The sequence below is a fragment of the Crinia signifera genome, chromosome 6 (genome assembly GCF_055691185.1).
Source record: "Crinia signifera chromosome 6, ASM5569118v1, whole genome shotgun sequence".
Lineage (NCBI taxonomy): Eukaryota > Metazoa > Chordata > Amphibia > Anura > Myobatrachidae > Crinia > Crinia signifera.
In genome coordinates, this window is record NC_139222.1 from 252,849,007 (window position 1) to 252,875,722 (window position 26,716).

Genomic DNA, 26,716 nt, shown 5'->3' on the forward strand with positions numbered 1-26,716 from the left:
ATTCTAGCACCCTGCTCCTTTTAAAATCCTTGTAGTTTCTCCTTTCTGCCCGGGGTGTCGCTGTCTGCTGTAGTACTTCAAGAACAGTCTGGTTTGTATCTAAATGTTGAGATACAAACCAGTCTATTGTAGAACCACCACAGGAGACAGTGACACCCCAGGCAGGAAGGAGGAGCTGCAAGGATTTTTCAAGGAGAAGGGTGCAATTGCAATTTGATTTGCATGTGAAGCGATCGGGACCTAGTTCAAAAAGTATGTGCAGCACATACTTTTTGGAACTATTCCAAAATTAGAAGACATCCATCCTTACGTGCTTAGAGGCTTTTTCTGAGAAGTTTGTTGGGCAACAACTTCTCTTAACTTCCTCCTGACTAACTTTCTAAATGAAATACTTCTGTTAAACCAGAGGGATTTCTTTGCTATAATCTGACTCTTTATTTGTATTTTTCCATTTCTTTGGATATACCAGTGTCATGAACTGACAGGTGGTGAAAAAAAAAAAACAAATTCAATAGCAGAAAGATCATCCACAGCCCAGCTAAAGAACAAATCATTAGCGTAATGGCCATTCACAACCTGGTACTCCCCAAAGCTGCCCTCCCAAGATAGGTTGAGACTCTCCTACAAAAAGAATGGCATATCTGGGCATAAGCCTGGTGCCCATGGCCATTCCCACTTTTAACTATAAAATGTTGTCAGAAAACAAAAAAATACATGAAGTGTATGTAAAGTGTATGGTATAAAATACATGAAATGCCTTGTTTCCCCGTGATCTCGTTAACACGGCTCAGGCCATTGTAAATGCACTGAATCCATAAGCTATTGTATCTTTTCATGAACCAAATTTAATAGTTGTGTTGGGCTAAAAAGACTTCCGTGAACCTATTATGGGCTGTAAACTAAAGATAACATACAGTAATAGAGTGCATTGAATATGTCTATGAGTGGCCAGTTTCAAGCCAGAAAAGATGGGTCTCCCAGGTGGTGAAACAAGATTTATGTAATACATTTGAGTAGTGTTCATTCTAGCACCTGCTATCTTTGAAAACCCATGCAGTTACTCTTCCCTGCCTGGGGTGTCGCTGTCTGCTGTAGCACTGCTAGTATACTGTGGTCTGTATATCAGCGCTGATATGCAAACCAGACGTGTGCTAGAAACACCACAGCAGACAGCGACACCCCAGGCAGGGAAGAGGAACTGCATGAGTTTTCAAAGGTAGCGGGTGCTAGAATTAACACTATTTGAGTATTCTTAAATAAATGTGACCATGAAAAGTACGGCGTGGAGTTGATTTTATAAAGTGTGGTGAGCGCAGCGAGCCACCGAGCCCGAAGCGTGGCGTGCGGACACGGAATACATGTAAAGTTATCCGCATCCCCTCGCAGGGCTCGCCGCGCTTCGGGCTTGGTGGCTCGCTGCGCTCGCCACACTTCATAAAATCAACTCCACGCCAACGTGGATAGTGGGGGTATGAAAAAAAACAAAACAACACATTGGTAAGAATTGTGAAAAGCAGAAGTTTTTTTCGCTCCCGGTGTCTTTTTTTGCGTAATAGGATACTTCCCATATATTGTTCTCAGATTAGAATCCCTGCGTGCACACGCACGCACGCACGCACGCACGCACGCACACATTCACATTCTCTCTCGCTCTCTCTATATTGAATATAGTTATTATGTTTACTGAATGTTTATTACTTACTTCTGCTCTGGTAAAATGATGTATTAGTAGGAGCAGCATTTATCACAGCAAGTTCCTTTGGCTTGTTACACATTGATCTATGTGTTTTCTTTGTACTTTAACCCCTTCCCTGGTACTCCTGAGAATTTTCCTGGGTTTGCTCCAGTACGCAGACTTGCAAACCTGGAATACACTTGGGAGTGCCACTGCCTGCGCTCCCCCTTGCCGGGCAGTGCCGATGAGCTGAGCACTGAGAACAGCGCCGCACTCAGCTTCGGCGGCTACCCGGCCCTGCCTCCCTCCCCCCTTGCTGTGTACGGCGTGATCTTGTAACATCACATCGCACACAGCCAGGCAGCGGCTATTACAAAGATCTGCGCCGCCACCCGGACCCAGGGACACAATGTTTTTTTTTTTTTTTTAGGGAGTGCTCCCCAGAAAAAACTCGGCCAGAGGGGAGCACTCCCTAAAAAAAACAGACCACTGGAGGGGTTAGGATGTGAATATCGCAAAACATATAAAAATAAATAAATAAAAAAAAAAAGCACATGACAAGTGTGATGGGTTTTGTACTTGTATTAGAGGCTTCCTGTGACCTTCCTGATGGAATAGGAGTTTGTGTGTCTGTTCAATAGGATAAATAAGCTGGGAAATGTGCATAGAACCTCCTGTGTTTATCGACTGAGGGATATAAATGGAAGTCTTAGGAGACCTCACATCACAGCGAATCAGAGGCCAGCCATGAGTGCTCTACCTCCTAAGTCGCATCAGTTTGGTTCGCTCTCCTGGGATTAGAATAGACATTGTTCTAGAATAGAGCTTATTTTATCCCATAGACCTGTGCTGCATTCTGCTGCTCGCTGATGTATGCAAATTACAAGGAGCTCCTGAACAAGCGCAAAATAAATTTGATTCTTTCATCCAATTTAAGATTTTTAATGTGATCTTTCATTTGTGTCAGTTTATTGTAATACAATTGTTCATTGTCTTTGTATAATAGAGATGTGCTGTTTTCAGTTGTAATTTTTATACAAATACTGTAGGCACACATTTACTTTTTTCATTTACTGTTACAACTTAGTTATCGTCGTATGAATGGTTGAGTGTGTGCTATTTTTGGACAGGCCATTATGGGGACGGTGTGTAGTGTGCCACCTTCAAGGAGCGTGATTTTGGTCAGATATCAAATTCAGTTATAACCTCAGTTAGTGCCTGAAGGATAAATAGATAAGGGCCTTTATATAGTACTATGTGAAATACATATGAATATAATTAACAGGAGGTAACAGAAATGGGGTTTTTAATATAAATGTTTTAATTTGGACTAAGAAAACGTTATTAAAGAGGACTGTGGACGGGATGCTCTAAAAGGAAAATGCGGTAAACCCCAAGTTTTGGGGCTTTTTTTACTGCGTTTTCGTATGCTGTAATGCCCCTCGGTGGTATGCTCTAATGCCCCTCTGGGGCAGCAAAAGCTGGCGATACCCTATAGAAGCCTATGGGCTTCTCTCATTGCGCTGAGGGATCTGTCACGTATCCCCTCCCCCCAGCATGCCCCGCGGCCAGGTCGCCACTGCGCACGCGCAGAGGGAGTCCCAGGTTTCAGACCCGAAAGTCCAGCGCCTGATCCGCATCACAAAGAACAGCTCTTATCGGAAGAGCTGTCCTTTGCGTTAATAATCGCAAATGTTAGAGCACATGCTATTATTAAGTATACTGGGCGGAGAGGGGCGCAATGTAGGGCTGTGGATGTTAAAACATCCCACGCTTTATCCCTACTCATTCAAGAATCAAAAAAACACTCCCCACTTACAGTGAAGGCCCGTACACACTGGGCGACTTTGAGCTGAAAGTTGCCCGAGCGGTGAGCGCTGCTGCGCGCTCCCGCAACTTCGCCAGGAAAGCCGTTCATCTGCTGGTTATACCAGCAGATGAGCGGCTTTCAGGACTGTGTTGCATAGCGCTGCGCTATGCAACGCCGTCCTCCCCCCTCTGTTGGCGCCGGGCAAGGGGAAAGCCGCTCAGTGTATATGCACTGAGCTGGTTTCCCTGCACATCATCGCTGTCCATACACGCTGGGCATAGTCGCCCAGTGTGTATGGAACTTTAGAGGTATTTTGAAATGGTAGGGACCATAAAGGGGATAGGCTGAGATTTACAGTGTAGGGCTATTTTACATTTCACTGTATTTATAATGTGCTTGTATCAGCTTTTGTGTAGGCCCAACTCCTGTGACAGGCCTGGGTAGTAAGAAATATGTTATAGATGCTGGGGCACTAACACCCATAACACGGGGGATCAGCCCTTTTAGTAGTTTTCCAAATCAGAGCTGGTTTGGGACACACCCAGAATAATTAGAGCAATGTGCCCTCCATCCCACAACCCCTCCAGCACAGATCTTAAGCGGATGGAAAGAATCTTTTTATTTATGTCCGGACCATAGACCAGCGGATCTAGATTTTAAAATGTATTTTCTCTATGTCTAATAGAGGTGGCCAAGGAAACTAAATCAGTCCGAATCTGCTCCCAGGTATCCTGATCTAATTGTTCGATAAAATCACATTCCCAATTCAACTCGTGAGTGGCTAAAGGTGGTGAATTGCTTTCTCTAAAGACAGCACATTGTGGACAATAGGTCGATCAAAGAGAGCATCGAGACTCTATGGTAGATCTAGAGGAAGAACCTCCTGTAGATATGAGCTATGTGTCAGAGCTACGTAAATGCAAATATTGGAAGAACCACCATGAGGGAATCCTATACATGTCCTATAGATCTGCGAAAGGTGGCAAGGAGCGTAGTTGGGCAATATCATTAGTGAAGGCCTTCAGCTGTCCAAAGTCTAAAGTCCTGTTTGTCACAGCCGACAGGAAAGGCTGGATTATCCCATAGGGGGGTGCAAGGCAGGAAGGGAGAAGAATTTAGTGATCCTATCCCATAATAACACATCAAATGCTACAGCGGGGTATGAAGACCAGGCAGTCGGTCTACTCTGGTGGGGTATCCAAAGGAGGATAGAAAGCTGAATTTCATTCACTAGATCCTACCTTCTCGCAAGCGGATCAGAGTGCAAACGCACACTGCCTGGTATAAGTGAGACACATAGAAATATAACCGTACGATTTTAATAATATGAGATAAGCTGACAAGCATGTGTTAGTCACATCCATGAGAAATGCTAAGAAACCTCTCGCATCTTCTGTATCATTTGTTTGTGGTTTTATTTAAACAGTATATTTTCTCTTGCCTCTGTTTCAGGTCCAGTTGTGTATATGTTAGACCTCGCAGACAGGCTGATATCCAAAGCATGTCCTTTCGCTGCAGCTGGAATAATGGTGGGATCGATTTATTGGACGGCTGTCACATACGGAGCTGTGACTGTAATGCAGGCAAGTCCGATTTATTCTTTGTAATGTATACCAACAAACGGTGCAGTCATGTACATCTTAGTGTTCATTCTAGCACCCGCCATATTTTAAAACCCATGCAGTTTCTCTTCCCTGTCTGGGGTGTCGCTGTCTGCTGTAGTGCTTCTAGTTTACTGTTGTCTGTATATCAGCATTGATATGCAAACGGGACCTGTGCTAGAAACACCACAGCAGACAGCGACACCCCAAGCAGGGAAGAGGAACTGCATGGGTTTTCAAGGATAGCGGGTGCTAGAATGAACACTAGATCTTACACATGTATATCGATTACCACAATCCACGTCTTTCATGTGCCACCTAGCTTGTGCCTTCAGGAAGATTGCCTGTCATGCAGTTCTCTGTTTCAGTTCACCCATTCTTTTCTTAAACAATAATGGATTAATAGTGTTTAAATAGTTAAAATTCTATTATTTTATTATTATTGTAAAATTTACACCTGTGTTCATCCATGATAACAGATGCATAACTAGCTGCCAGTCTGGCAGATGCAACCAAAGTGACCCCTTCATTTAACTGGAAGGTTATTTAGGGGTTATTCATTTTAGGATTCCATCAGTCAGAATCCCGGGCTATTTCCGTTTCTCTCGTCAGAAACTCGCCAGTCGGAATTCAATGTTCCGACTATCGGAAAGTCTGAGGATTGGCAAAAACAACCGCGGATTGATGAAAAATGACCCCAAATTCGACAATCCGTGGCCATAAAGTGCCTTCAATGCGGTCAGAAACGGCAGCATTGAATAGGCGCCGGGTGCTACTTTCGCCGGCAGAAATAGTGGCTGGGATTGATAACCCCCCCCTTTTTAAAATAGGTAAATAGTAGTTTTGTACAATATTTTTTTTTTAAAGTGTAGTCTTAGCACAATCTTTACAGTTTAGTTAATTACAATTTGTATAAATTACTTAAAAAAAAAAAAAAAAAAAAATTTAACTTAAGTTTTCACCATTGTTATTTGCATGCTTGTATACTGCATTTAGTGGATTCTATGCATATATAGTGGTTCACATAAAACACTGGAAATCATTTATATTTTCTTTCTTTCTTACTGTAACCATCATCAGATGTCACTATGGCACTTGCTACTTATAGAAATCATTTGACCAGCAAACAAATCATTTATAAACTGCAATAAAAGCGGAGCACATGAGATAAGAGGTATAGCTCCACCTCTAAAGTATATCTGTAATCAGAAGGAGATCATGACTAATACTACGGATTGCTTATTATCCCGATCTGCCTGTACCTTCCAGGGACCCCAATCATAAGGGGTGCCGGACAGGTTCCCGACAGTCGTTTACCCAACGTCGGGATCCCAACTGTCAAAATGTCGACACGCTATTTTCCCTCGTGGGGGTCCACGACCCCCATAGAGGGAGAATAGAATAGGTGGCTCGCGTAGCGAGCCACCGTGCCCGCAGCGTGGCGAGCGCAGCGAGCCCGCAAGGGGCTTTTTTGCGCTCACTTCTTTGCGCTGACTCTGGGCAGTCGGGATCCCGACGTCGGGATAATGACTATCGGAGTCCCATACCACACCCACCATAAGGAGCAAATATTTGCACACACTGGGATTGAATGTGTGGTTGGAGTGAGCATTGCTGCTTCTTCCTTGGAAATGATATGATATATGATATGGAAATGCAGTAGGAGGCGTAGGTTATAAGTACCAAGCATTACTGATCATCTTAGGAAGCCTAATCAGATCACCCGTGACACCCATCTGCCTGATGCATGAATCATTGGGATCACTCAAGCCGGCCTCCACAGCCCTAGAACATTGGTCTTTCTGTATTATGACTGTCAACATTTTCATGTTGACATTATGACTGGCGACATACACACCCCATGGTGCCTGCAGCTGAATAGGTCCCATCCCCATCCACTCCATCTAAATGAACAATAATCAGTATAATAATTACACCTGAAATGAATCAAACTCCGATGGACATATTACAGCTTGCAGCCGTGTCACAGGGATATGTAATGCACGACGCTGACCAGTGGTGCAGCACTTATACTGTATGTACACTTAAACCGCACAGGATCAGCCTTACCACCTCCCTGAAATGCTTCGTTCTTTGTTATCTTCATTTCGTTTTTTTGTGTTTGTTATGTTTGTAAATAAAGCGGGTACAGTAATAAAGTAGCTTGGGGTGTCCCATCTCTTCCTTTTTGCCGATGGGAAAAGTAATAGTTGGAAAACATACGACACCAGAAGTGCTAGAGAGGACAAGGCGTTATTGTATCTGCCACCAGGGTGCATTTTTAACATAAGATGCATTTTAATTACCAGCCTCAAGATGTTCAACACAGCCGTCGTCCCACAATAGCATCAGGAGTATTACAAGCTAATGTATGTGGCAGATCTCCCAATAGTGTAATTAGCCGCTGTGTTGGATGTTCTCCGAGGATATAATCATAGAATGTGGAGGTTTAGAGTTGTACAAACCACATCTGTTCACAAACATCTGTGTAGATAGTGGGAACGCCTGATGCACCCCCCCCCCCCCGTACCCTCCGGATAGAGCAGTGAAGTTACAGAAATCCCACCACCTTCTGACACACAGATTCTGCTTCTAGAGAAGGTTCCATTTTTTTTCTTTGTGTTTGGACAGTTATGAAATCTGTATATAAATCTCTATCAAAGTTCTGTGGGCTGCTCGGATGTGTACGAGGCTGACTCCGCTGCTCAGTCTCCTGAGTGACTGTCCATATGAACCGTTCTCCTACACATCATGGTGTCTGAGAAACGTGTGGCTGTTGTCATAAAGCATCAGTGTAAAACACAAGGGCTGTCATTTCCATCATTATAAGGCACATAGGACGTGATGGCTGGCATTGTTATGCTTTCTTTGCCCTGTGAAAGGACTTCCTTGTATCCAAGTAAGCTACGGCATTGTATTTCCTCCAAAAGTGGGATCTTGTCCTTCTCTGGTTGGTTATTTAGCATATGCCTTTGATCGTGTTTCCGTTTCAGTGACTGGGACACCCTGCATTGTTCTCTCCTGTACATAGGGATTGCTGTAGTGTTCTCAATAAATAGCAGATCTGAGGTGTTGTGTATGTTGCACGTTGGCTGTGCTTTTGTATGTGCCAGGGTTCCCCACTTCTGTTCTTGTTTTCTGGAAGATCTGTGATGGAATGTAATATTTTGCCCAATCTTGCTGTATTATTATAGATGTGAAAAAATGGAAGCACCGCGCTGTTTCTTTAGGATACTCATACCATGGATTAATACACATGCACCAATAAATAAATATATATATATATATATATAATATTTGTTTAATAAACAATAATAAAGATGATAACAAATATTTTTTTATATATATATATAAAAAAAAAATATGTATAATAATATTCTGAGGTGGCCACCAATTGTTTCATAACAATGACAATAATCACACCTCTATTTTCTTCATATGATACAGAAAAAAGAGCAACAGTGTAATAATGTATCTTATTATCTGAAAATAATATTGTTTTCAGTAGTTACTTGTTTCGTATATGCGCCCTGTGCACACAAATGACAGTACACCGGGTGCCTAAAGACATTTGGTGCCGGGACTTGACACCCACAGGTGTCATGATGTACTGTCACAAGCATGTTGGGCACGGCGTCTCTCACCCTCCGTGTCACGATACGCGGACAGCCACACGGGGTTGCAGATGGTGTGGACTTAGCTGAAAGTGGATGCTGCTGGTACGGTGTAAGGGGCTGTGTCTCTCACCAACGGTGTGTTGTTCTCCCCCTTCGCTCCAAGTACAGGCGGATGGACTTCGCATCCAGCGGCTAGTAGATGCAGTTGTCCCAACACTCGCAATGATCATTGTTTCACCGTCGGTAAGGTGTGTGGCTGTCAGAGTTTTCACAGGGGTCAATGAATGGTCTAATGAGTTTCATTCACAGGAACTTATTATATATTATAGATGGTATAAAGCAATGGTACTCACAAGGAATCTTTCATATGACACAATGAGCACAGGAGGCAGGCTCTTAATTTTTATTTATTTTAGATTTTCCATTAAAGAAAGCACACAATCCTGAAAGGTACTGACTCTAAATCCAGCATCGATGCTTTCACTTCTGAAAACTGCATAATAAGCAGTTAACACCATTTGTGTTCCTATAGTTTAGCGCAGTGGTACCAGATAGAATTTCTCGGATCCCGCAGCCCTCAATGGGATCGCATGCAATATATTGTATGCACTAGGACCGCATACAATATAATGCATGCAAGGGGGATCACGTGTGACTTCTCCCTTCAGGGAGGCCTTTAGGTTGTGAAGGTGTGCCCACAGAATACTTGATCTATGCCCCTTCCTGCAGATCCTGTGTTTATGGTAATATATACACCTTGATTTACATCTGTATTTACATGCCTCGGGTACCTCATTATTGGCTGTGTAACATTGTGCCGTTTTGTGGGTTATTTACCAGCCATCTCCTACAGAAGTTGGGTACACACTTGGTGATACGCAGACCGATTTAATGATTGGTAAGCACAAACAAATTTTGCATATGCACTTACCTGACATGCCTGGCCACAGATACTGGTAGCAACGTTATTGTGGGCTATGCCTGCAGCTAAGATACAGGTTGGTCAATGGGTCACCCTCTCACACAGGCAGATGTGAGCATCTGGCCTGCCTGCCGCACAGATACCGTGATATGTCTAAACGACATTGACCAGACAAATCAACACAAGCCCAATGGTTTAGTTCAGTGGTAGCCAACCCTAGCCCTCGAGAGCTACCAACAGTTCACATTTTCCAGACAACCTAGCTGCTGCACAGCTGCACTCATTAATCACTGACACATTTTAAAAGATCCACAGATGGAGCTAATTAGCTCACTTGTGATTCTGTGAGGAGACCTGCAAAACATGCACTGTTGGTAGCTCTCGAGGACCAGGGTTGGCTACCCCAGGTCTAGTTCATTGGTTCCCGAACCTGGTCCTCAAGTACCCCGATAACAGTTCACGTTTTCCAGGTCACCTGTGGATTTTTAAAATGTGACAGTTGGTGATACACAGCGCACCGGCTGGGCAACTTGTAAAACCTGAACTGGTAGGGGTACTTGAGGTACAGGATTGGGAACCACTGGTCTAGCCGATGTATCGCTCGTCATCATGTGTACCCAGCAAAATAACACAATTTATAGGGAAACTGATCTGTGCAAGTCCAATACATGGGAACACTTCTGTTTTGGATAAATGTGTTGCACCTGTAACAGTGTTTAGGGCAGTGTATAGGGGGGTGGTCCCCTTTTAAAAAGACCAGTAAACTTGAATTACAACTCGCCGGATTTAAAAGTTACTAATTGTTCTCATACTTTCCGTTTGTTGTAGTGTGTAAGCTACTTGTTTCTGTTGTCTATCATGCGATAATGACACTTCCTTATGACCCTGCCCTGGCGGTAGTGATAGGTTTGGGCTATCGTTGAATGTGCGAAGACAGATCCGTGGTAGTACCTGCTTCTGGTTGCCAGACCAATCGCCCACAGTTACCTAACAATCCCAGAAGCCTCTCTGCTGGGGTTCCCAACAAATGGCTGCGTCTCATAAGAAATAGCTGTGCGTTCTACTCTGAGCCATAGAGTCATAAATCTCATTTGTTTAAAAAAGAAAAAAAGAAAAGAGAAACTTTTCTGCTAATGAGTAATCAAAATAATAAAGAACATGTTAACCATGATTATCATTGTTAATTGACATCTGTGCTAATTATGTCAATGTTGACTTTGATTTTCTGCCAATTTCCGTGGGTTCCTGTTGTGCGTATTTGCATACGAAATACATAACTGATTACTCAAAAAGAGCGCGCGGAGGAGAACGGAGGCTGAATTATTGTTTTCCTGATGCTTTGTTGGGTGGCGGCAGCCCATTAAGTATTTAAAGCTCTCCAGTGCTTCATTATGTATCCTGACAAAACAGCATTATGTGCTGTATAGGAAACATACCGCACATTGCAGGTTTCTTCACGTCAGCCGTAGCTTCACAAAACCTCTGTGGGCCACAAATCAACCCTTACCTGCTGTGACACTGGGAGGATCGCTCCAGTACGGCTGTCCTGTGCTGAATGAGGTGGCACGCAGGGTCAGGAATTATATGGTTATGCATTAATTAAGCTGTAATTTCATGGATTTCACCTTTTTCCTCTGTCACCAACAATGCAAGCACAGGATCTTTACTGCAGCAATCGTACACCACTGTTTCTCCGATACAATGTATATGATAATACACAAGTAACCAGCGACACAATTACAGCGTCAGCACTAAGCCCTAATCATGATTTTGATTTCTTCCTCATTGTAAATTCCGCTCCTACTGTGGAACCAGCTGTGATATCCTTTTATGTTGTGAGATTAAACGGCAGCTTCAGTCACCATGGCGACGTAATGAATAATACTGCCTGTATAGGGGGGGGGGGGCATACCTATAATCTAGACCTGGAACCCTTATATGGCTTTTATGTCACCGGTGCTTGCGTATAATAGAGGCTAACTCATTGAACCCAATTGTCTTCCTCGTGGATGAGTTGTTAGATGACCCAGTAGTGATTATGAACTTCCAATTCCCAGAATTGATGTATTGCAGATGGAATAGCTACAACAGATTGCCGTGGCCATTGTCTTGCATTATAGGAATGCAGTCAAGTAGCACTTGATGTGGTGGTACTCTGTTCCACATTGTAACTGACCCTAGAGTGAATATGTGTGCGCGTACATGTGGTATGGAATATCGTTAGTAAGCTCCACAGCCCAGCACAGCGATATCGCTATGAGTACGCTTCCACGGCCAGCCCTGTACTGGTCGCAGCAGCATGCTCCTGAGATTGAGACTTTTCAGTGCTGACTTTTTCGTTCAAAACTGAAAAAATAAAAATGGTACATGCGATATATCGCTGAGCGATACTAAGCCAAAATCGCTCAGCGACCATATTGCACCGTGTGTACACACCATTACAGGAATCCGATAACCAGTGTTGAATTCTACTGGGCTGTACAGCATTTAATATTGGCACGTGGGTATAATACATTATCGTTTTGCATATCTTTCTCACCAAACTGATTAAAGAAAGGAAGGGTACAAAGGATAACGGACATTAATGGGTAGTAAATCTGCCTCTGTCTAAGAGAGTTTTCCATTTTCCAGGTTGTGGGCCACAAGGAAGGTCTAGATGTAATGGAACGGGCCGATCCTCTGTTCCTGCTGATTGGTCTTCCCACCATACCCGTTATGCTGATCCTTGGAAAAATGATCCGCTGGGAGGACTATGTGCTCAGGCTGTGGCGTAAATACTCCAACAAATTACAAATCCTTAACAGCATATTTCCAGGTAAAGTGGCAATGTACCTGATATAGGTTTCATGCATGACCGTTGCGCTGTTTCTCTGTGTTCCTCATAGAACTGCAATCTATTTTAATTATGGATGTTTCTTTTCAAGCCTGTCTAGAGATGACCATTTATATAGGCTGCGTACATTCCAACTACTGCTGCATTAACTCTATGAAATTAAAGGGGAACCTTTAGGGACTTCTTCCAGACAGAATTGTGTTTCCCTTAAAGCAAAATAATATTTGCGTCAGACCTAGTATTTCTTCTTTCCACCTCCATGGCAGTCATTATTCAGGGCTAGTGACCCATTCCCATAGGTGACAAAAGGAAGTATTGTCATAGGGACTGCCCACCTGGTCTATAGAGTGTGATAGTTTGTTCTTGTTTATCCCATAGGACTTACCTCATTATTTTGGCCTAGCAAAGCCCCTTCTGGAGCCTGTGCACAGCAGGTGGCCCCTGCATATTGTACGGCCTAGTTGGGTCAACAGCCAGGTGTGGTCTATTGGCTGTAGCTGGAATAAGCAGTCCCCCCCCATAATACCGGTGGCAGTAGAGCCAGCTACTACCACCAGAGTTGACCACTGACATTGAGGATTTTTTTCACGGCGGGAAATTTCTGAGGATATGACCACTAGAACTTATGACAAATAAATAGGATGATGATACAGCGGATGGTGAGTCCAGAAGTCCAGGCCACTGGAAAAAGAAAACAAATGTTTGCATTCTTCCACATAAGTCACAAATAAATGGTATGCACCTCTGCCCCTGCGCTCTGCTGGAAAACGTGTAGTCCTAATACAACATCAGTCTCTCAATGGGTAAAAGCAATTTCTGGTATTGTAATGCTATCACAAGAGGTCCTCTATATTGTCCCACATCATACCTTTCAAAGGATCATAAAAAGCCCTTTGGTATTATGCCTAACAGATGCGATTCAGAGCAAAAAGGATCAATTATCCCATTGTGCCCGAAACATCAGAATAATAGCGACAGACACCAACAACCCAATCCACAAACATGGTATTCAGTGGTTTAGGGTCCAGCAGGGACATCCTGGTCAATCTGTCACACTTAGGGGGTCATTCTGATTGATTTTCTACCCTGCGTGTTCGCACAGGGAGCAATTTTTTCAGTCTGCGCATGCACATACTAATGTATGTACATAGAACACACGGCTATAAGATACCAGAGAGCGCCTCAGTTTCACCATTTTAGCTGCTTTCAGCTCAAAAGCTGCCCAGTGTGTATGGGCAGACAGTGAGCGCTGATGTGCGCTCACTGTTTGCCCACACCATCGCCGGCGGCTGGCGTTCATCTTTTGGTGTCACCAGCAGACTCAAGTTCTTTCTATAGCGTCCTGCTATGGAAAACCACTCAAAGGGGAAAATCACTGGCCAGGGGGGAAAATTGCTCAGTGTGTAAGCACCTTAAGTCTATGAACTATAAAGATGTGTCGGAAAAGAATGTAGAACAGTAGCTGCTGCTTTAGGATAGGATCAAACCGGAGCAGAGGATGACACGTGTTATTTGGTGCGGATGTCTAGAACAAGCATTTCTTTAAAGGATGGAGCCTTGTTTAAAGATGAAATGGACAAGAGGACAGAAATCTCTTCTCAAATTAAAATTGCATTTTTCTACAGCTGCTTCTTTCAAATCTGGCCGTTGAGTAGCATTGGTTCCCCGGTAAGATCGGGGAGTACGGCTGTGGGAAAGGATTTCACCGCAGCACCTGCTGAGAAATGTAGAAATAATGCAGAAGTCTGTGCAGTATTTATTAATGTGGTAACGTTCTTGGGAAGATCTATGGCTGCTGGTATGGTAGGAAGAAGAGCATTATGACTGTAGCCTAGCACATGCACACATCTGAAATACGCAAGAAGGTTTATTGCCACTCCAGAGCATACTTGAGTCGGTGATACAAAAAATGTCAGGAGGTAGGTCTACTAGAGTATCACAAGGTATGTGGGCCAGATATCCAGTGCTGACACCAGTTTAGGGAGGCCGGAAGTCACAGGCCAGGTCGGCAGTATGACAGAACATATTACCCTGGTATGACTAAGCAGTCTTCATTAGACCTTCAGGAGATCCAGTCCAAGGAGGTAATGACCACCACAGGTCCCTCCCAGCCATGCCGGTATAGGGCAGGCTTTTGTAATACGCTAAAAAATTTAAATGCCACATTCAGGTACTGGAAGTGCCGTCCTAAGGGTACCAGATAGAATTCATAAAAGGTTCTGGGATGAACGGATTTGTGAGGTCAGAGGTCTTGACTACAAGAATAGAAATCACTCCTCTAGAACACAGCTTGCTTATCTTTTATCTTGTTAAAGCTATTTGTCCAAGATCTGTTTATCTCTTCCTCATTCACCCCCCTTCCCCCAAGAACAAGTCTCTGTAATATGTTGCATGAATAAGAGTCCTTTATGGTTTGCATATTAAATGTTTATTTAAATGTAGCCCTCTAAATATTCCAGATGTTGTGTAATGTACACGTGTGTTGCACACGTTTATTTCCTTTGTATTGTAAATGTTCCTGTTCTCCTCAGGAATTGGATGTCCAGTCCCTCGGGTACCCGCTGAAGCCAACCCACTGGCAGATCATGTCTCTGCTACCCGCATCCTGTGCGGAGCTCTAGTGTTTCCCACCATTGCTACAATAGTTGGCAAACTGATGTTTAGCAGTGTTAATTCCAATCTACAGAGGACAATTCTGGTAAGGATTTTGTTGGTGTAATGCTCGTAGTTCACCCTATACACATGTGTAATAACCATAGAAACCAAGAGATCGTAGAAAGATAGAACCGAGTAAGTTGTCACTAATTTCTATCTAGCCAGTGCCCATCGAATGGGTCCATACAGCTAGTCTGCATGGGAGGTGGGGGGGGGGGGGGCAATTCTCAATTCTACTGATGCCAAGATATAGGGAACATGTTGGGTTTCCCGATTACTTGATTCCAACAAAAAAATGGTCAGGATTGTCAAGTTGGGAATTTACATGTTTTAGTTCTCTGATTTCCCTTCAGGATAGCTGAGCATCGGTTTGTCAGATCTGCGGGAAGAAGAATCTAGAACGTAGATGTAAAACACAGCTATGTATGTGAGCATGATGGGAATTACTGAATATGCAGTTAAAAACTGTATATTACCTCTGGGACAGCTGCTGCTAAACTTGTTACACCTGTCTGCTCAACGCCACAAAGGAAAGATACACATACACATGCCCATTATAGTCAACTGAAGGTTTGCTAACTGGATCTGCCTTGGATTTCTAGCTTATATTGGTGCCACTCCAATATGAAAGTTATCACTTATAAGTTGACTAGGAACCAGCTGACGTCAGCTGCCCGTCCCCGTCATCGGGGAATTACCCACTGGGTCCATGGGCTAATCTCCCCTTGCCCGCAACCACACGTTCCCCAGCCGGGCTGTTGTGTGCGAGGGCCAAAGGTTCCCCATACCTGCTTTTGAATAAGGGCAAAGCCAGACTTTTCCTTAGAGATTGTCATAGGTGACTCACTTAGTTGTATTTATTGATGCCATGGACTGTCACAAAGCACCTGATACACGGTATCTATTGCATAGATTATCTGGATACACAGTAATTATTGGATAGTTTTATCAGGATACACAGTAGCTATTGGATAATATATCAGGATACCGAGTAGCTCTTCAACAGTATCAAAAAAGTACTTATACAAAGTACTCTGTCATTTTAAAAAATAAAAAATTCAGCCTAATATACAAGATTTTCCTATAGATAAATGTTGACTTGTCTTCTGCTGTTTGGAAGGGGAAGGGATGCAGTTATCATTCCACCAGTCAGGATGCCGGTGTTCAGTATACAAATGCTGCCATCCCGACTGTCCTCACAAAACCAGATCTGAATAGATCAGGATCCCAGAATAGAGACAACTGGGATCTTGATCAGTGTGTAGGCAGGGCTAGCTTGCGGACACGCTGGGAAGGGGGAGGGAGGCTTAGGCACTAGTGGGAGGACTTGGGGTTAGGCTATAGAGAGTGCAAGGGTAGGGTTAGGGTGCGGGGAGGAGGTGTTAGGTGTAGACACCTAAAGGGGGGGGGGGTGTTAGGCTTAGGCAGCGGGGTGTGTGGAACCATAGTATCGCTCAGAAGTGTGCTCCCTTCCCAGTGACACTAGGCGAGGAGGGATGTTCTGTCACACTGTGATCGAGACCTTTATGTCTATGTGCTTTGTATTTCAGGGTGGAATTGCTTTTGTTGCCATAAAAGGAGCTTTCAAGGTGTATTTCAAACAGCAGCAGTTCCTGCGCCAGGCTCATCGGAAAATCCTGAACAACCCGGAGCCAGAGGAAGTATAATCCGCGGAAGCATCTGCGCGCTTCGCACGTGTCATCCACAAGGCTCCAGTGTGTTCTAATGACTCCTCGCACAGTCCTGGAAACGGCCAACAAGTTGCTGCCCTTGAACACACAATAAAGCACTTTTGTATGGCTGGGTTCTTCCGAATCATTGGATTGCAGGAGGTGTCCTTACACCACTGTAGACGTTCTTAATATTGTGTCATTTGAACCATTTTATTTTGCATCTCACATGCTGGTTGCAGACTCCCACCCCCTTAGAAATATGTTTGGCAGAAGGATAAAATGTAAGCATAGCAGGAGTGGTAGTGGAATTCCACTCTTATGGTTTGAACACACTTGCACTATGGCTTCATCGTAGGGTATAAAGGTGAGAATTTCTTTTTTTTTTCATGCGTACACTGCTGCCAAATGAGAACACTTTCTGTTGGCGACAGACCTAATCGAGAAGAAATGGCCAGTGCGGAACCAGGCCCAAGTGTCCTATCGGAGCCGTTTTCTCTCTTATTATATAGAAGCATCTTGTGATTTTCGTTTGATTGGACGCCGCAACCAAAAGTGTATTTATAATTGTTCTGCCTGATTGGCTGCACAAATATTGGTGATTCTTTTTTTGTTTGTTTTATTTGTTTCACTGTTCCAGGGAATGAGGTTCATCATCTCCTTGTTTGATACAGGATTGGAGCAATCTCCAGCCTTATACTGCATGTGCTATGTCATAGTAACACAGATGTTGTATCCAAGAGCAGGCTTCAGTCTCCGTCATTCTGTTTTGAAGACAATGGAACACTTAATAAACATGTATATTTTAGTAGTAGCTCATGCAAACTATATGAATCTGCAAATTTGCCTCATTTTTATTTTTTTCCCCCTTGTAAATCTTTCCCCCTTGTATATCATCGTCACATACCCCTGATACTCCTCATACCATACAGGGTGCAGACTTGGAAACGGGCGATGTCTGCAATCACTAATTAGTTACTATCTCGCAGCTGTCAGGGCAGAAGGGACTATTCCATCGCAAACTTACTGAGCCTATTTTTATTTTCTTAAATATATTTTCAGTACTGAGATAGTTCTGTTTGTTTTACTTTTAAAGTATTTAAGTACGGATTTGTGTAGTTCACTACATATTAAAGATGACTGCTGTAAATACCACAAAGAGAGGCTATAGTTCTTTTAAAACCTACAGGAATGCCGCTAAATAGGTCTTTAGCCATTCGTTTACACTGGTGGGCTTAGCGTAGTGGCATCAGAAGGAGAGAGCGTAGACTAGAGTGTGTGTGTATATATGTATATATGTGTGTGTATGTGTATATATATATATATATAGGTACTTCTTTACTTTCACGGCGCCGCGCGTACTTCCGGGTTACGCTCGCCACTAACTAAGTAAAAAAAACGAAGTTAACGCCATGCCAACATGGATAGTTCATACCTCCACTATCCATGTTGGCATGGAGTTGATTTTAATTAGCGTGGCGAGCGTAGCGAGCCACCGAGCCCGCAGCGTGGGCGAGCGAAGCGAGCCCCGCCAGGGGACTCTGACGCCTGGCGCCGTGAAAGTACAGAAGTACCTATATATATATATATGCGAAAACTTTGGCACTCTGGATGATAAGACAGCTTCCGTGGTGCCGTACCAAATAGGTAGATACACAGCAGTTTTTTGTCCAAAGAGACAAAGTAAGTCGGCACTCCACGTTTTTTTTGAAAAATCAATTGTATTTAAGAGAAAAAATACATTACAAAGTGCTCCAGCAGTGCCAGACCACACTGTCCTGGCACTGGTACACTTCATTCTGCAGCCCACATCCTGACGAAATGGCCGCAGGGGCCATGAAACGTTGATGACACTGCTGGAGCACTTTGTAATGTATTTTTTCTCTTAACTACAATTGATTTTTAAAAAAAACGTGGAGTGCTGACTTACTTTGTCGCTTTGGACAAAAAACTGCTGTGTATATATATATATATAACAGGGGGATGTCACTCGGACAATAAAGCAATGCAATACAAGCGTCTTAAAGTCAACGTTTCAGGGTATCAACCCTTTTATCAAGACCTGGATATATAATATGAATCAGGTGACAGCTGTAGTGTAAACAAGTAATTGGGTGTCTTGTGCTTTGACCTGCAGACACTGATTCTCTAGCTGTAAAAGGAATGTCAACAGTATTTTAATATGTAAAGTAAAACTTATGGTGCCCATACACATTGTGTTTTGGGGTGTTACCCCGCACATCACATCGTACAGTCCAAAAAGAAGGTGCTGCGGGTACTTTTTGAACTAGATTGCATCGCATCTACTTCAAAACCCACATCGGATGCATTTTGAGCTGGATACAATGCGATCTAGTTCAAAACACACTATGTATGGGATCAATCCAGTTAATAGTGAAATTGTTGCCATGTTGCTGAAATGCCGGGAACGGCACTGCATCTCGAACCCTCACTCCCCAATCTCGGCCCAAATTCACTCAGTTTTGTGGGAGTTTAGGCTGCTGCAAAGTCCAGCTGCTACACTCAGTGTATTTATGGGTAATTGGATTTATCCCCATATCTAATTTGATTTAATACATAGACTTACATAAATTAGTTGTCCTGATGTTTCCTTTCAATGGGATGGATCCTACCACCAGGACTAGGGCATTCATTCTGATTTGTTGGAGCAGCTTGGCATTCCCACCCACCGATGCTGTCCCAAGACTTGATCAAAAGTTGATCACGTGACTCCTATCTGATCACATGGTCTAATCGGGCGTGGATTAGCTCACAGACCATATCTACATAGACAGTCAATAGGCCAAAACCAAAAGTCGACATGCATTAGCTTAAAGGTTGACACAAGCATGGGAAAGGTTGATATGAGTTTTTCGGATCCGATACGATTTGCCGGCGGTCGGGATCCCGGCGGTCGGAATCCCGACACTGGAATCCCGACCGCCGAAATCCCGACAAGGGGGGGACATGGATCGCCCCCCCTTGCGGGCTCGCTGTGCTCGCTACGCTCGGCACGCTATTTTATTCTCCCTCTAAGGGTGTCGTGGACACCCACAGAGGGAGAAAGTTTTGGGATTTCGGCGGTCGGGATTCCAGTGTCGGGATTCCGACCGCCGGGATCCCGACCGCCGGCAAATTAACTGCATCCCGAGTTTTTCAGGTGTTTTTTTTTTGTGTCAATGTCGACACCTGAGCACAAATGGAGAACAATATTGACCATTGCCGTTTATACCTTTTTTCATTATCGACCTAGTGCCTATCAATCCATTGACTGTCTATATATTGTATGTGTGCCATCTGCATACCGGTCTAATCCTGGGACATGGAAGCTTCTACTTTTGCTGGGCCTTTCACAGTAGATAACTGGTTTGTATTTATATACTTTTAAGTAGTTTGCGTGGCATGCTTTGTTTTACTAATATACACGGACTGCGTCACAGATTTCATTACCGTGCACCGGGAAGTTAGAATTTGCTTGTGACATACAGGGTGAGATGTACAAAACCTTGGAGAGTCATAAAGCAACAGCCAATCCACTTCTCATTGTCATTTTACTGGCTGTATTTGAAAAATTACTGTCATGAGCTGATTGGTTGCTAATTCATTACTTCCTACTTCATCTCTCTCCGAGGTTGATACATCTCCCCCACGCAGTGAAGCCACACTTTTTGTGGGCAGAACCAGCTGTTGCAAGAGTTTGTGAAGTTTGTGAATGCGCTAGGAAGTCGTGATATTGCTGCGGCGTTCGGTACCCGGTTTTGTGTGCCAGGCATACCTCCCAACTTTGAGGGGAGAGAAGGAGGGACGCTGAAAAATTTGGGGGCATGGCCTAATGGAAAGGGGCGTGGCGTCTACCAGTGGCTCTCCCACAAAGCCACGCCCTGGTTTTGCCACTGTGGGGCATGGATAGACGCTGAGCATCTATTCACGGGTGACCGGGTGGACTTCCAACTACCCCCCCGCCACAGGAGACTGCCGGCCATGGGCGGGAAGTGGGAACGTCCCCCCAAAAAAACAGGACGTTTCCGCGGAAAGCTGGACAGTTGGGAGGTATGTTTATTGAAGCATTTTTTACCTCACTGGCCTGCATTTTCCATGAATATTGTTTCAATTACAAAATGGCTACCTCGTGTCTTGTCAATGTCACTACTTCCTAATGAATTAATAACTGATGGCTCTACTGTTAGTTTTGGTTGAGTCAACCGGACACGCCGTCCATTTGGTGTTGGTTCTAGCTGCACCTCAAGCGTGAAATTTACATATTAGAATGTAGAAACATCTCCCAGAAGCACAAGTGAAGCTACTGTATGTAAGTCTATGGCCTGGAAGAAATAGCACAATTCAGTTATATTTGATTTCACACATCTTCATCCAGTCACAAAAAAAAGGCAAATATTTAAATGTGATACATTTTGAATGAGGAAATTTCCCTGCAGTGTGAAGGATATACTTACGTTCGGTCCAATAAGTCACACACTATATTTAAGTGACTCCTCCCAGCACCATTAAAGCCAGAGGTGAACTCCTCTCAGCTGCGACAGAGATGGTGACTTCTGAGAGGAGAAACAGGTTCCTTAGTCTGGTTTCCGCCCTAGTGGTGTGAGGAGCAGCGCGATATATTTGATCACCTTATATTTAGTGATCGTACGGTGTTGTGTTATGATGCCCGTTCTGTTTTGTGTTCCGTCTTTGCAATATCCCGCCACGTGATTAGTTGTGCATATAAGCCAAGAGTTGTCATAAGAAATCGTTTTTGCTGATTTTTGGCTACAGTTAAAGTAACACTACCTGCTGTAAACATGAATTTTCTTTTGATGTTAAATATTAATAAAATATATATTTCCAAATAAAAATGGTTGTTTGGGATCTTGAATGTGTCAGATGCAAATGATGTACTGTGTGTTTGTTTTGTAACTTCAGGGGCAGATGTATTACCGGTGATAACACTATAACCAATCAGCTCCTAGCTGAGTTACAGACTGGGTGTGAAGATTGACAGTAAGGAGCTGATTGGCTGCTGTGTTAACACTGGCCACTTTATCACTTCACCAGGCTTAATAATCTATCCCTGAGTTCACGAGTACAAATTAACACATTGGTTGCCTATCACCAATAGCAGAATAGTTATGGATGGCCAGTGTTCTGGATTCGAGGATCAACAATGAGAGCAATGACTGTATTCTGGCACAGTTGTTCTGGACGCAAGTTGGGATTCCGGTGCCATCCTTCCCGGCGGTATAATTGGTATTGTGCCCATTGGCCCTCACACTGAACATTTGCATTTGTTTCCACTCCAGCCCTCAATTTACTATAATTTGAATACCTGATAAGTGTTGGCTGTGCCAAAAACAGTTCAGAACAGCCAACAGCTTATGATGTACAGTATGTGACCAGGCAGGGTCAGGCTCAAATTGAGTCTTGATAAAGTCATACAGGTTTAAGTTGTTGTTTCTGTTGTGGTGAAATATCTGTACAACATCCTATGGAAGAACCTGGGCCTGCATAAGCTCTGTGGTTCTTCAATAAGCTGCTGCCTCCCCTCTGTTTCTGTCCTTTCAGTCAGGAAAATGATGGAAACCCCAAAATTGACCTCTAGTAAATGTGTCCCCTTGTGTAAGTACTGCTTTCACATCGCAAAATGCAGGGACTTTGAAACGGTTCAGTCCCGGCGCGACCCTGCATTTTGGGATGTTCACATCCACTCGGTAAACTGGCATTATTGCCGGTTTGTTGATGTCATCCGGGGGCATGGCGGGGAGTCGGCGTGTCATCGGGGGCAGGGAGGAGCTGGCGCTGCTCCAAACGCTGCCTCCTCTATAGTGTGAACGGGAAACAGGTCGCTCGACCCATTTAACTTGTTCACACTGCACAGCAACACGGCAACAAACTGGTAAGAACTCTGCTTTTTTACCGGTTCTTATTGCCGTGTTGCTACATGTTTGCGGGACATGGTAACCCCTTTCACATCGCACTAATTACCGGGTCGAGCCGGCAAGAAACCGTCTTGTACCTGGTAATTAGTGGTGATGTGAATAAGGGGGATTGAATAAGCGACATAAATACAATGTAGTGTATGTTGTATACAAGAGGCGATGTATATATCTGGATGATTGACAGCATAACATGAAAACAGCATAAATGGATACGGTAAGAGGCAGAGATAGGGGGGAGACACAAGAAAACAAAGGGAGACAAAACAAAGAGACAAAAACCACACACAAGCAGCATAACCAGTACTGAAGATACAGCACCTTGTAAAAGCATTTTTTCATATACTCAATTTTAAATATAAATGTAATTTTGGCACTGACACAATAATTAAGTTTGCAAAATATAATAAACAGAAAATATTCTTTATCAACAAACAGCTGCACTCAGGTATCCACAGGTGTAGCACGTTACCGCTACCATCGCTCCCACTAAACATGTAAGATATTAGTGGGTCACCTAGCCTGGAAATATCACTACCTCTGTAAGGTCTCACAGCGAGGCAGAGGCTCAGAGGCAAGCAAACCAAACATTTCTACAATGGGGTGATTCAGATTGTCTTACAAAGCACATTTGGTTTGCTAATGGACAAAACCTAACGGACTAACAGTGCACATGGTTTTGTCAATTAGCAAACCAAATGTGCCAACCTGAATCACCCCATATGTTCTGAAGACAAAGCGGTGATTATAAAGAAGCACAGAACCAAGGCTAGAGTAAGGCAAGGAATCTGTGTATAAGGGGCTGCACTCCACGCATTCTTAATATACATTTAAAAGAAAAACTTTTTGCTTTGAACATCATAAAAAACGCTAATTCTGCACATATTGTGCTAACTATTGCTCATAGGTTCAATGTTTTAATGACCAATTTCATATATATATATATATATATATATATATATATATATATATATATATATATATATATAGATGCCCTATAATGGCACATATCCATTATTAATATATAAATGGCATCCATTCTTTACCCCTGATGAGGTCTTATCAGAAGAGCCACAGCTCAATATGGACAAAACACGTTGGGTAGACCTGTACACATTTCATATAAGCTGTCTTTCTTAAATAATGTACGGGCATTAATGCATATGTATTTATTCTTACCTTGTACATTGCAGTACACACACATATATATATCATTTTTTTATGCAGCAACCCGCTGGTAATGTCCAGCATGAATTTGTGTCAATTTTAGACCTTGGAAAGTGCTTAGGCCAGCGGTCCTCAAGGCACAGTACCAGGTTTTAAGGATATCCATGGCTGAGCATAAACTGATTGAAGTACTAATTAAGTCACATTTGCCTAAGATTTGTTACCCTATAAAGCTGGACTGTTAGTTCGCCTTGAGTACCACGTTTTCTAGGTTAGGCATTAGTCTTGGGCTACACATTGCCTTTGCACAGGATACCTGTTTGAAAGGATCCAGCTTTTTGAGCTCATGCATTGCGTTTTATGCCCCTTTCAGACCGCACTTTTAAAACGGTAAATTGCCGTTTTTTTACCGTTTTAAAACGGTAATGTGTGCGGTCTGAAAGGTCCAGTCCCACTTAACCGGTTAGAAAATGCCGTTTTTTCTAACCGGTTAAAATGCAGGGTCCTACCCGTTTCTGAACCGGTATTTTAGCGCAAAAATCGGCTCAGAAACGGTATTTAGGACCCAGCCAATGAGCTGGGTCCTAAATTCAGCACAGTGAATACTTAATGAGCGCTCATTAAGTATTCACAGCACTGGAGCCCCCCCCGCGCGTGTCGACGCCCCCCGCGCGTGTCGACGGCCCCCCGCGTGTCGACCCCCCCGCGCGTGTCGGCGCCCCCCCCCCCGTGTTGACTTACCCCGTGCCGGTATCTCCGTTGTGGTTCCCGGCACTGCAGCTCAGTATGCTCGGAAAGCACTTATGAAAAAAGTGTCTTTCAGAAAATGGCTGCCCCCTATACGGAAGACAGTTTTTTTTAAACCGGGTTTCCTATGGGGCAGCCATTTTCTGGAAGACACTTTTTTCATAAGTGCTTTCCGAGCATACTGAGCTGCAGTCCACAACGGAGGTACCGGCACGGGGTAAGTCGACACGGGGGGGGGGGGGCGCCGACACGCGGGGTGGTCGACAGTCGACACGCGCGGGGGCGTCGACATGCGCGGGGGGCGTCGACATGCTCTCGGTCGACACGCGAGGGGGGGGGGGAGCTGCACGGAGGGGAGGGCTGAAGGCTGCACTGGCTTTGACCCTGTATTTGGAAAGTTTCCAAAAACGGGTCTGCCAGTGTAAAAAAATCGGCACTTAAACGGTAATATACCGTTTAAGTGCTGCGGTGTGAAAGGGGTTTTATCTGGCAGACCCGTTTTTGGAAACGTTTCCAAATACAGGGTCAAAGCCAGTTATGCGGTCTGAAAGCAGCATAAGTTGGATGCCCCATAACAGGATCTATTGTATCCATGACAGTTATTAAGTAGCAGAGGGGTAGATTTATTAAGCTTGGTGAAGTGATAAAGTGTCTGGTTTTTATCACCGGCCAATCAGCTCGTACCTGTCATTTTTCAAAACAAGCCTGTAACTTCACAGTTAAGAGCTGCTTGGCCGGTAATAAAAAACAGACACAAGGGGGCAGATGTATTAAGCCTGGTGAAGAGATAAACTGGAGATAAAGTGGAAGGAGATAACGCACCAGCCAATCAGATCTCAACTGTCATATTTCAAACACAGCTGATTGGCTGGTGCGTTATCTCTTCCATGTTATCTCCACTTTAACTCCAGTTTATCTCTTCTCCAGGCTTAATACATCTGCCCCTTTATCCCTTCACCAAACTTAATAAATCTGCCCCAGAGTTTTTGGCAGCATTCATATATTTGAAATCTGGTCGCCTTGTTCAATCCCATCCGGCTGCGGTTGGGTCCGGTGGAGGCAGCACCACCATATATGTGTTGATGGCCACATAGATATCGCTGATCAGGTCCCACTAGAATGCAATGTGTTACCCTAGCTTTAGTGACCGTTTGGCTTCTTGTTTCTACAGACAAAATAATGGGGTGTATTCAATGCTTTCTGCGAGCTGTCACAGCTTGCAAGGTCAGTATTCAACTGACCCCCTGCCACACGCCGTTTCCCCCCTCGCTAGGTTTTTGGAGCAAGGGGGGAACGGCTTATGTGGCCAATAAAACAGCGAGGCTCACGGCTAAATACAGCTGGCTCCCTGCATTAGCCACGAGCCTCGCTGTTTGGGGGAATCCTCGCCGTCCTCTGACACGTTGAATAGGTTGAGTGGCTGGTGTGGGGGTTAAACAGCGAGGATCGATTGTTTTCGGCGATCCCCAACGTATAACCCCCTTGCCGGCCGCATTGAATACACCCCTTGGTGTTGTGGACTAGGAAAGTTCCCCATAGGTACTCTCTGGGAGGAGATAAGGACCCAGCAATAAAACTCACTGAGGCTTCAGCCAGATGAGCACATGGCTGTCATTTTACCTCCTATCCATCTCTGTAATCATCAATCATGATGTGATGCCAATGTTTCCGTTGTACTATTGACAGCCCTGATCACATAAAATAACCTTGTGGTGGTAATACCAGCAAAAATGGCCTTCACTTTATGTAATAGCACCTGTCTTTCAAATGAATTGTAGGGGGAAGATGTAGAAATGGAGATGTGTGATGTTCCGTTCAGCGAGCAGGGATTGTCTGTGGAATAACAATATGCTTTTTTTGTTTGGGCAATGCATCCCATGCTGGTTGTGCCCTGTGCCCCTGGCTCAGGATGGAGCCTTCTGGTATTGCTTTAAAGCACGGTTGCCATGGCAGCGGTGAAAATTGCAGCAGATACTGCTCTGTTTGCGGTAATACACATACACACATTATACCTCTCTGGCGTCTATCTGTGGCAGCCAGCAGATTTCTGAATTTATATATAACCATTTAGCTGGGACCGAGTGCTCAG

General features: G+C 44.0%; 1 protein-coding gene across 1 annotated transcript in view; it reads left to right on the plus strand.

Annotated features, from left to right (window-relative positions):
* Positions 1-17,942, plus strand: part of MARCHF5 (membrane associated ring-CH-type finger 5) — a 44,280-nt gene extending 26,338 nt beyond the window's left edge. The window contains exons 3-6 of the mRNA XM_083149336.1: positions 4,938-5,068; positions 12,257-12,440; positions 14,990-15,156; positions 16,664-17,942. Coding sequence (XP_083005462.1) covers positions 4,938-5,068; positions 12,257-12,440; positions 14,990-15,156; positions 16,664-16,780 — 599 coding nt within the window. The 3' untranslated portion in view covers positions 16,781-17,942. The remainder of the gene's footprint in view (positions 1-4,937; positions 5,069-12,256; positions 12,441-14,989; positions 15,157-16,663) is intronic.
* Positions 17,943-26,716: the final 8,774 nt, after the last annotated feature.